The sequence below is a fragment of the Oculina patagonica genome, chromosome 5 (assembly GCF_052425735.1).
Source record: "Oculina patagonica isolate OP01 chromosome 5, crgOcupat, whole genome shotgun sequence".
Classification (NCBI taxonomy): Eukaryota; Metazoa; Cnidaria; class Anthozoa; order Scleractinia; family Oculinidae; genus Oculina; species Oculina patagonica.
This window is the reverse complement of record NC_135762.1, coordinates 27,647,325-27,658,807: the sequence shown is the minus strand read 5'-3', so window position 1 is coordinate 27,658,807 and position 11,483 is coordinate 27,647,325. Positions and strand designations below refer to the sequence as shown.

Sequence of the window (11,483 nt, the reverse complement as noted above, 5' to 3'; positions counted from 1 at the left end):
CTTTTTGGAGCTGTTTTTGTTTCTTTGTGGATTAAATTTACTTACAGTGAATTTTTTACTGTTAGTGTTGAAATGCCTAAAACTTAACTGTTTCATGTTACAGAGCCAAAAATAGGTGTTTATAATATTGTTATCGAGGTACCCCCATTTAGACCCTCCGTCAAGGGTAGCCTGCAAATACAGCCGCCTCTCATTCGCTCCTGCTACTACGTGCGTGGTAACAGGAGCCAAATGAGAGGCGGCTGTATTGGTCTGTATTCGCAGGCTACGTCAAAAGAACGTGTTCATGTGTTTCGGAGACGACCTCTCTTACGCTCTCCTTGCAGACTCCAGTTTAAAGCTTGTCTGGCAATGCCACTGGACTGGAGGGTTTGCACAACTGTGCATTAGATTTATACAGCAAATATTAACCGTTGGGTTTTGGAATTCGACAATCGACACTCAGACTGATAGACTGATTTTCGCTTTGCAGGATTTTTTTATGTTTGCACCCACCCTCTCCCCCGTAGCATCATATTCTCCGAAATTTTCGCTTGATTGACAGGTGAATACGTTTGCAAGAGGAGTCTTGATTGACAGCAAATTTCGTTGCTTATGATTGGCTTTTTATGAGTTCCTTTAAGATGGCTTGAAAATGATTTTGAATCAAAGGAAAATCCGAAGGACGAACTACAAATAGTATTACGTCTGAGCTGGACACAAATTACTGTAGTTAATTCATTTGCAATGAGTGAAACTCAGTTTTTAGTTCTAAAGAAAACCTTTTTGGCCAAAGTGACAAAGCATTCTTTCTATAAGTTTGATGTAAATGCTGTTTTTGATGAACTCAAAACTTGGAACGAGACGCCGGCTTCGTTTAACTTTTCCGGTCGGCAAGAACGTTTATTTTTTACTTCGTTTCAGTTGGAACAATACAGCATTGATTATCTCTCAGGAGACAACGAAATTTCATAAGAAGCCAAGCATCAACAAGAGCTGAAACGACAGACTCAAAATAGTAATTTGGACAGGATCTTTTCCACACTGCAGAGCTATGCCTTCATAAAAGGTAAGCTTACCGTATTTACTCAAATAAGCGCCGCCCCCGAATAAGCGCCGCCCTCGAATAAGCGCCGCATTTGGGACAAAAAAGATAATAAGCGCCGCCCCCGAATAAGCGCCGCAGTCCCGATGTGACGCTTATTTGAGGAATTCCGTTAAACTAGTATCAGCACTACAAAGCAACTCTAAAACAAACTTGGACATTTTTTTTTCATCAAAACCGATGTTTTGCAGTTCAATGTTGTTTTACGGCTCGCCCATTAGTTCTTCTATCCAACATTCTTGCAATACGCAGCTCTGTAAATGTTGTAAAGGCCGTGAACTTTGCCAAGACAGCTAGCGCTACTTCTTTCTTCAGCAAGAGACGAAGACTGACAATCAAAGGACGCTATTTTCAATTACTGTAAAAGATTAGATTCTTTATGGCGTCCAAATTTTAAATAAGCGCCGCCCTCGAATAAGCGCCGCACTTGAGGCGTGAAAAATTTAATAAGCGCCGCGGCGCTTATTCGAGTAAATACGGTAAGTTAAGTTTTAGTTTTATTTGAAAATGTGAATTAACCTCTCCACTGAATTGCGCTTAATATATTTACTTAAGTTTATAAATGATAGAGCCATTTTTGAATGAAACTTTACAGTCTGAAACAAGCGTATAAAAACGCATTTTTTCGCCAAATTTGTGCAGCAAAACTGTGCGCGTGCAATCGAGCAAGAATGACCAAAGCAGCGCTGTTTATGACGAAACGATCGAAGACGGTTTCCATGGATTTCTTCAAAACTGAATCATTTGCTTCAGCTATCGATGCAGTCAGCATTGAGATTCGGAGCGGGAGATATTGTGATATTTTTCGCAGTCAAATCGAAGAGAAAAGTTCCGAAACAGGCCAAAACAGAGAAAACAAACACAGAACAGATTTAGGGAAAGTTGTAGTTCAAGCCCTGCGTCAAAAACTGCCGTGAAAACGCGATGGCGTCCTGTGACAAGAATCGCCTTTCTCCAGCTCAACAAAATTCTAAAATACCAGTCCGCAAAGCAACCTGTTTGAGCACTGTCAGCGGAAACAGTTCCTCGTCAAAAGACAAAGCTAATAAAAAGCAGCGCATTCCGGATTCCGTAGAAAAGCTTCCGCAAAACAAGCGGCCATCACGGATTCCGATAGTGGCCCTTCAGAAAGACAGCAAGACTGGAGATAAAAGACCTTTGGGAAAAGACTCAGGTATTTTCATGTTTTGCAGACATTTTTTATATTTCATTTGAGCAAATATTTAAACAAGCTTATTTTAGTTTTGAAGTGCATCACTTATACAAGAGCTTTCGAGTACATTGAGCTGCTCGCCATATACCATCGTCAAAAGGAAAAACATTGTTTTAAAAATAATACGCGAATGAGCTTCAAAAAATGTTTAACAGTTTACTACTAGTTTTACTACGACTTACTAAAAGTTAGCGGCTACTAATTTTAGCGATATTTTCTGAGCAAGATTTAGCGACTATTTAAGTTAGCGATTTTCTGAAAATTTTAATTAATTATTGCCATGATCGTGTAAACCAGTTTTTAATGAACATATAGCTATCATGAAAGTAAATTTTCAATAAAAGAACAAACTCACCTGAAATTGAAGGAACATTTACATTGCCAGAAAGAGCAAAATTACCGGTATCCATTCTGTAAAGAATTTTTCAAGGCAACTACCGTATTTACTCGTTTCGCGCCCCCAAGTGCGGCGCTTATTCGAGGGTGGCGCCTATTTGAGGGCGGCGCTTCTTAAAAATTTGGACGCCAAAAAGAATCTTATCTTTTACAGTAATTGAAAAGAGTGCCTTTTGATTGACAATATTCCTCTCTTTCTGAAGAGAGAGAAGTGGCACTAGCTGTCCTGGTAAAGTTCGCGGACTTCACGACATTTACAGAACTACGTATTGCAAGAATGTCGGATAGAAAACTAATGGGCGAGCGGTAAAACAATCACTTTGAACTACAGAACATCGCTTTCCATGAAAAGAAATGTCCAAGCTTTTTTAAGATTTGCTTTGTAGTGTTGTCTTTAGTTAAACAGAATGCCTCGAATAAGCGCCGCTTCGGGACTGCGGCTTTTTAACTTTTTTATCCCAAATGCGGTGCTTATTCGAGAGCGGCGCCCGATGATTCGGGGGCGGCGCTTATTCGAGTTAATACAGTATGGTTAATTTTGTTTTTCTGTGGGGTGGGAGGGGATACTTAAACTTAACGAGTACTGTATTAAATTTTACCGTGAAACATTTTAGCGAGTACTAAATTTAGCGATTTTCGCCTAACTCGCTAAATTCGCAAAAATTAGTAGCCGCTAACTACAGTAATCTCAAGGTACTAGCGCCTACGGATGAACCTAAAGTCGAGTCAATGATTGTCATTAAAACTTGTTTTTAATTTTGGAATTAATTTTCAGGAATTAACCTGCAAGAGATACACAGAAAACAAGCAGCAGATATCACAGGGACCAATACTTCACATGCAGCTAAACGTAGCAACCCTAATCCTGCTACAAAATCAACACCGCTCGTGAGGCGAAGAACACCATTAAACACCCCATTAACGAACCAGGTAAACAACAAAAATAAAAATAAATTGCTATATTTAGAGTGGAAGACACATCAGCTCTAGTTGGTTTTCATGCGGGTCCTTTGCCCAGTTTGAATTGGAATTGGAAATGTTGGTTTTTGTGGAGGGAGGAAAACAGGAGAACCCGAGAAAAACCCTCAGAGCAAGGCGAGAACCAACAACAAAATCAACCCATATATGACACCGGGCCTGGGAATCGAACCCAGACCCCATTGGTGGGAGGCGAGCACTCTCGCAACTGCGCCATACTTGCTCCGCAACACGCTGATATATGCTGCTTTTTTGTACTTACAATCCTTTCAGAGAAGTACTTAGGTGCTTAAACCAGTAAGACACATCACAGAGCACGTCTGTAAGGGTATTTTCGACGAAATGTTAGTAGCGACGAACGCTATTGCTACACGGCGATCTCAGAAAGGGAGCAAAAATTTAGAATGGAGCACCCCCACATCCACCCCCATCAAAAAAAAAACCACGGGAATGCTTACACAGTGTCACCAGAAACTCAAAAGGGGTTTCTGGTGCCACTTAGAGAGTCCACACAAGAGCGGAGTGGGGGGGGGGGGGGGGGGGCATATCGCTCTTGAGTGAACTGAAGATAAACCACATGTTTATCGATATTTGTTTTTACACTGAAACAGGTCTCAAGTTGTGACGAAATCCATAAGAAGGAACTTGAACAGCTTGAAAAGGAGAATACAGAAATAATAGAGGAACTTCAACTGTGGGTTGAGGACGGAGACCAAGAGAACAAAACTTTGGAGGAAATAATTGAAAAAACCAACGAGGAAAATGTGAAGCTGTTGGTTCAGAACAGTGGCATGAAGAACGAAATCAAATATTTGCAGGAGAAGAACGACACTCTTCAGGCTGAACTTGAAACGAAGAGAGCTGATGTAAGAAGTTTAAGATTCCAAGTAGACGCCTTGGAAAAGGAGGCAGCTCACTTCAAAACGTGCGAGCTGGACTATAGAAAGCTGAAGGAACAAACTTCGCGTGCCATTGACCAGCTAGAAGTTCAGCTAAATAAGTTTATAGACGAAAGCACACGAGTCATCTCTGAGAAGGACAACGAAATTAACGAACTTAAAGAGGAAAAGACGGCGGTTAGAAACAAACTTGAAGATCAGTTGGTGGCATTGATGAAGGAAAACGCCAAAATCATGTTTGAGAAGGACAAAGAGCTCAACGAACGACTTCAAGAGGAAAAGTCAAAAGTTTTTGACCAATTCAAGGATCGGATAGCGTCGTTCATGAATGAAAACGCTAAAATCATTTCTGAGAAGGACAAAGAAATGAACGAATTGAAAAAGCAAAAGTCGAAGGTCATTGAACAACTTGAGGATGAAAAGTGGAGTATTATTGGCCAATTCAACGAACGGCTAGCAGAGAAGGACAAAGAGTTGACCAAGCTTCAACACGAAATATCGAATAATTTTGACCAATTTAAAGATCGGCTAGCGTTGATAATGGATGAAAACGCCAGATTCATGTCAAATAAGGATAAAGAGATTAACAAACTTAAAGAGGACAAATCGAAGTCCTTTTGCCAACTTAACAATCAGCTAGCTAAGCTGAAAAAAGAAAATACCACGATGAAAGCATAAAATAAGAATAAAATGTTGGCTGAACTTCAGCAGCAAGTAGACAACTTGAAGGAACAGAAAAACTTGACTCGTTCTGAACTGGACATGTCTCTTATCGCAGTTTGAACTGTTCAGATGTCAAGATTGAAAAATTAATGACAGTTTGAAAACGAAAACACTGATAAAGATAATTTTATATAATGTGTGTAACATTCAAAATTGTTAATATATGTCCGTGCTCTCGTTTTCTAAATAGAGAGAGTAAAGAAAGAGGTTGATATTGTGTAAACAATATTTATACATGTAAATATAATATATCATGTGGTAACTTGAACGACTCTTGACTACTACTGATGAATCCTATTAATGTATTATTACAGAAACGAGCCAAAAAGTGTGACCACTTCTAATTACTTCACATTCTTTCGTGCAGATTTACTCTAATCAGAAGTCAACTGTAAGCTTTCCTCAGCTTCTGATTGGATAAAATTCTGTATCAAAGAATTTGAATTGATTATAAATGGTCACATCTTTATGCTTTACGCTGTAAACCCATACCTTTGACCAACCCATCTACAAGGCAGTTTTTAAGCGTGAACTTGCGTCAGGTTGGGCAGACAGATTCCAAAGATTGCATCATTAACACTTGCGTGGTCCTACAACCCCAAGGGAGCCGCCTTATTCTTTTTGTAATTCAATATCATTCCCTGAACCCATTATTCATTTGGTCAGCACCAAATGCAAATGACATGACGCTCGATGAAGCTCGGAGAGCTGGGCTAGAAAGCGTTCAGTTATGTTTTAAATTTCCCATACATTTGTCTGTATTTTCTCTGCAGATTTACGTTCCGGTTCGGTGAGTTGACCAGGTTCGCGGGTAAAAATTATAGACAAAGCTGTAATTTCTACCCGCTTTGCCTACTCCTCAAGACGGCGCAGTCGAAAACCGTGATAAGGCCTATTCAAATTCCTTTTATCGATTGAGAACAGGTGTAAACCTTTCATATTTTCTTTTCTTTTTCTTTCATTATCTTTTCGGCAAACGCGACGACTAGAAAGGAAATCTTAAAATCAAGCAAGATGATATGCGTTTTAAGTTTTTGCCGTTAAAAAATGAAATTATAACTATTCCAAGAACTGCAAAGAATTTATCCTGCTATAATTATGGAGCAAGACATCACGACAAGGACTCCTTTAAATTAAAAATATAAAGAGACTTTCAATTTTCTTTATGTCTGCAATTATAACGAGCGTGCTTCAATACAAAACTGACTCCGAAGATGTTTGTCAAATAGACCATATACGTGACACATTTCAGTCAATATTTATTTGTCATCGTGTTGTAGTTCAGGTAGTTCATAAATGAAACGATTATCCTACCTTTTCGGTGTCAAAAAAGTACCCAATCCTCCTAGGGCTAACATAACTGTCAAAAATCGCCCACTCCTCCCCCCCCCCCTCCCAAAAAAAAAAAAAGAGACATTCAACACAATTACACATCTTTAAAATTAAATCCAAATTCACCAACGTCAAGGCACTTTTAATTTATCGATCGAGACCACTTGGATGTCAACAGAAAAGAGCCTGGCCATGATCAAGGTCACGATACTTGCAATGAAAATTTGCACATAATATGTTCTACGCTAATGTAAAGCATTTTACTGAAAGCTGCTGTACAGTACAGTTCAGGTAGTTCACAAAGAAACGATCATCCTACCTAAAGTGTTAAAAAAGTAAACGATCCTAGAGCTAATAACTTTGTCAAAATCGCTCTCTGCTTTTCCCCCCCCCCGCCCCCTCCGTAAAAGAGAAAAAAAAAAAAACAATTACACATCTTTAAAATTAAATCTAAATTCACCAACATCAAGGCGTTTTTAATTTAATTTGTCGATCGAGTCCATTTGAATGTCAACAGTAAAAAGGCCTAGCCACATGATAATTGTCATGAAACTTGGCACATGATATGTGCTACGTGATAAAAAGCGTTTTACTGTGCTAATACTGAGAGTTGTTAGCTAGGGTAGTTCACGAACGAAACGATAAATCCACCTATTCAGTGTTAAAAAAGTACCCGTTTTAGGGTAACTTTATAACAAAAATTATTTACTACTTTAACTCCCCAACCCCACCAAAAAAGAAGAGAAAAACAATTACACATACCTTATTGTTACTTACTTTCGCGATTTTTTCGCGATTTTCAAAATATCGCTAAATTTAAGACCCGCGAAAATTTATTCTTAACGTTTCTGACAGTGTTCGAAATATGCCTGTCTCATTTTCGCGAAATTAAGTTCCCGCGAAAATAAGGCACAATAAGGTATTTAAAATGAAATCCAAATTCACCAACGTCAGGGCCGCTCTAAAGCCCATATGAATGTCAACAGAAATATCTTTGCCATGATCAAGGTCATGATAATTGCATGAACCTTGGCACATAATATGTCCAAGGTTAATGAAAAGCGTTTTACTGAAAGTTAATATGAATCGGAACAGCAACTTCCATCTGTAAATAGAACGTGGTAGCCTTATTCTAGGTTTATTTGACAACACTTTGTACTTTATCTATTCAATGAAAAGCCGTGAAATCAATATATTTACATTTCGAAAATTTACACTCTCGTTCTTTATCTTTCGTTATATTTTGGTTTTAGCTCTAATTTATAGATTTTAATTAATAGATTTTAAATTATATAATATATATATAGTGTTAGGACCTCCATGTAAACCACTTAAGTGATTGGAGCTTTGCTGAAAAAGATTGTTATTATTATTACAATGGTAAAATTTAGAATCATCTGCAATACAAAAAACGCATACGTGCTCTTCTCGATACATACAAGCAAAATCAGTGGAGAAATAGGCATCAAGACAACAAAATCAGATGTTCATAATCATTATGAACTTCTAACAAAATGCATGCGGGAGGCCGCGTCTAATCAACAGTAAAATAACGTTTCATTAGATAGAGCTTCTCAACAAAACTATAAAGAAAGGATCTTGCAAGTTCTTTCGGAAAACACAGAAAAGCAGATAGGTTGGCAGGAAATAATTACTAGTTCATCTTCTTTTTTACCCTCTGTTTGCAAAGTTAAGGTAACGTTTTCTTTGTTATATTGAAAGCCTATCTGTTCATTCAGAAATCACAATATGCTACGTATAAAGAGTAAATTAAAAGGTTTCGATATTACCCTTGGGAAATAAGCGACCATGTCGTTTAGAAATTGAATAGATGATGAAAATTTTGCCTAGCTGTTAATTAAACCCTTTTATCCGGCAAAATATGTTGTTTTGATGTCGTTCGTTGCATCGTTGTTACCCAAATCTACATATCAATTTTCCGTGACAAGAGAACATGTTAGCTTTCACGGTAAACGTGCTTGCTGTACCATGTTACCATGGCATTTAATCGAGCAAGTATAGGAAAAACAGATGTGAAGTGCCAAAAGTTAATGAGACTTCATTCAACTGGCCACTTTGTGGGCAGCCTGTCTTGTTCAGGAGGTAATTTCGAGTTTCAATATTTCTCGAGCATCATTAACAAAGAGTGTCTTAAATTATATGCGTTGGCCTTTGTCAGACACAATTAAGAAAATAAATTGCTACAACACCTGTGCATAAATCATAATGAACTTCAGCGTTGAGTCTGTTCACTTTGTAGCGGTCTGCTTGAAGAACAGCAACATAAGTCCCAGCAAACAGAGCTATCATTTGTAATACTGGAATGGAACCACATCAAGTAGACTTGGTACTTTTACCATTCTACGCCATTGTGGTACTGGTTGGTATTCCAGGAAATGCTCTCTTCATAACAGTGGTAAAAAGATCACGCTTTATGCACACAACAACAAACTTTCTACTTGCAAATATCGCCGTGGCTGATGTGATAACTCTTATTTTCTGCGTTCCTGGCGTCATTCTACAATTTGCTGTTGAGCATCACCCGAGAGGTGCGCTTGGTAGCTTTCTTTGCAAGTTTGTCACTATGCACCATGTATCAGGAGCAACGTTGTTGGTTTCTGGCTTCAGCTTGACACTAATCTCAATCGAAAGACACAATGCTCTTCTGCGACCAATGGAAGAAACACTGAGACTTCGAAAGAAACACGTTTGCATCGCTGTTTGCTTAATCTGGACGTTTTCTATCAGCTTTGTCATGCCACTTTTTGTAGAACAAAAGTACGTTGACGAGGTTGAACATTGTCACTTGGATTGGAAACCATCCGTTTCAAAGGCTTACTGGGGTCTGTTAGCGGCATTGACTGTGCTTTCGTTGCTTGTTATGGTGGTCTGTTATTTCCGCATTGTCAAAGGTATCTTATGTGAGGATATTCTACCCTCCGACAACAGCCAGGGAGAGAAAGCAAAGGAAGACGACGTTCACAACAAGAAGAAGATTGTGAAGATTTTAATAACTGTGACGGTAATTTTTATAGCATGTTTTATACCGTTCGCTGCTATCTCGGCAATGAGGGTTTCAGCACACACGCTGGCCTACAAAGTATCCTACTTTTTAGTGTACTGCAGCTGTTCTTTAAACCCGGTGGTGTATGCATTTCAGAGTTCCAATTACAGAATGGGTCTTAAAAACGTTTGTGGAAGCAGACGAAGACGGATCCATGCAGTCAGCGGTGACCCTGGCATGAACATGTACATGACGTAACTCGCGAAGTAATTTAGAAAAACATGTACACGATGAACCTTGTCACATTTATTTATAACTGGATTTATGAAAACCTTGTCAACGAAAAGCCTGAGTGTTTTGACCACGTACGTTACACTGCGATATGGCTCAGTTAAAACTTGGCGAGAAAGAAAATGAAAATGAAAAACGGATAGCAACGACGCTGAAAGGTAAAGAAGGAAAGTGCTATGAGTGGTAAATAGAAAAAACAACTGGCATTCACTTTAGTTTTTATTTCGTTTACTTTAGACATAACAGCAATTTGCGCTAAAAACGGTGAAAATTTCGTAAGCAAGATTTGATAAATCCAGTTTTATTTACAACAATAATAATAAATGCCATCATGTAGAAACATAATAAAAATCAAAACCTAATAAAGCCACATTGGCTGTCAGTAACTACATAAATTTTTTTTTTGACCGGTTACCATTCGCTGCAGATGTTGGCCCCTTATTTTAAGCTTGATGTACGTATTTCAGAGCTTAATTTCAAGATATATGTTTACTAGCTCCAAAACAGAGGGAAAAAAGGTCTAAAGTGAAAAAGGAGAACAAGTTATAAAAACAAACAGTCATTAAAATAAGGAAAGTGCTATGAGTATAAAAAACTGTAAAAATAATGCTAAAAATGAACCACCATGTATCCATTTAGAAATATACTGAGATGCGCTACTGCGTATCCGCGTAAACACTGGGAAAAATACTAACATAAGCGACTACATATCGGAAACTCGAAAAACATACTGATATGAACGACTGCGTATCCAATCAGAAAAATACTAACATGAGCGACTGCGTATCCAGCCAGAAAATACTAACAACGACTGCGTGTCCACTCAATAAAATACTAACATGAGCAACTGCGTGTCCACTCAATAAAATACTAACATGAGCGACTGCGTATCCACTCAGGAAAATACTAACATAAGCGACTGCGTATCCACTCACAAAAATACTAACATGAGTGACTACGTCTCCACTCAGAAAATACTAACATGAGTGACTGCGTATCCACTCACAAAATACTAACATGAGCGACTGCGTATCCACCCAGAAAATACTAACAACGACTGCGTGTCCACTCAGAAAAATACTAACATGAGCGACTGCGTATCCACTCAATAAAATACTAACATGATCGACTGCGTGTCCACTCAATAAAATACTAACATGAGTGACTGCCTATCCACTCAGGAAAATACTAACATAAGCGACTGCGTATCCACTCACAAAAATACTAACATGAGTGACTGCGTATCCACTCAGAAAAATACTAACATGAGCGACGGCGTATCCACTCAGGAAAATACTAACATAAGCGACTGCGTATCCACTCACAAAAATACTAACATGAGTGACTGCGTATCCACTCAGAAAATACTAACATGAGTGACTGCGTATCCACTCACAAAATACTAACATGAGCGACTGCGTATCCACCCAGAAAATACTAACAACGACTGCGTGTCCACTCAGAAAAATACTAACATGAGCGACTGCGTATCCACTCAATAAAATACTAACATGATCGACTGCGTGTCCACTCAATAAAATACTAACATGAGCCACTGCGTAT

General features: G+C 38.5%; 2 protein-coding genes across 2 annotated transcripts; both read left to right on the top strand.

The window, feature by feature from the left end:
* The first annotated feature begins 1,628 nt into the window (after positions 1-1,628).
* On the top strand, positions 1,629-5,248 carry LOC144654118 (uncharacterized). Its single transcript, XM_078514218.1, has 3 exons — positions 1,629-2,258; positions 3,469-3,623; positions 4,283-5,248. Exons 1-3 carry the CDS (start codon positions 2,009-2,011, stop codon positions 5,246-5,248), a joined length of 1,371 nt encoding a protein of 456 aa, XP_078370344.1. The 5' UTR covers positions 1,629-2,008.
* Positions 5,249-8,716: 3,468 nt separating this feature from the next.
* Positions 8,717-10,396, top strand: LOC144654398 (prolactin-releasing peptide receptor-like). The gene has a single exon (XM_078514542.1). It carries the CDS (start codon positions 8,949-8,951, stop codon positions 9,885-9,887), a length of 939 nt encoding a protein of 312 aa, XP_078370668.1. The 5' UTR covers positions 8,717-8,948; the 3' UTR covers positions 9,888-10,396.
* Positions 10,397-11,483: the final 1,087 nt, after the last annotated feature.

Bases quoted from the DNA above. Each gene is read 5' to 3' on its own strand.
- LOC144654118 (XM_078514218.1), top strand. From the start codon at position 2,009: ATGGCGTCCTGTGACAAGAATCGCCTTTCTCCAGCTCAACAAAATTCT. The intron at 2,259-3,468 runs GTATTTTCATGT...ATTAATTTTCAG, and splicing joins ACCTTTGGGAAAAGACTCAG to GAATTAACCTGCAAGAGATA. The intron at 3,624-4,282 runs GTAAACAACAAA...ACACTGAAACAG, and splicing joins ACACCCCATTAACGAACCAG to GTCTCAAGTTGTGACGAAAT.
- LOC144654398 (XM_078514542.1), top strand. From the start codon at position 8,949: ATGGAACCACATCAAGTAGACTTGGTACTTTTACCATTCTACGCCATT.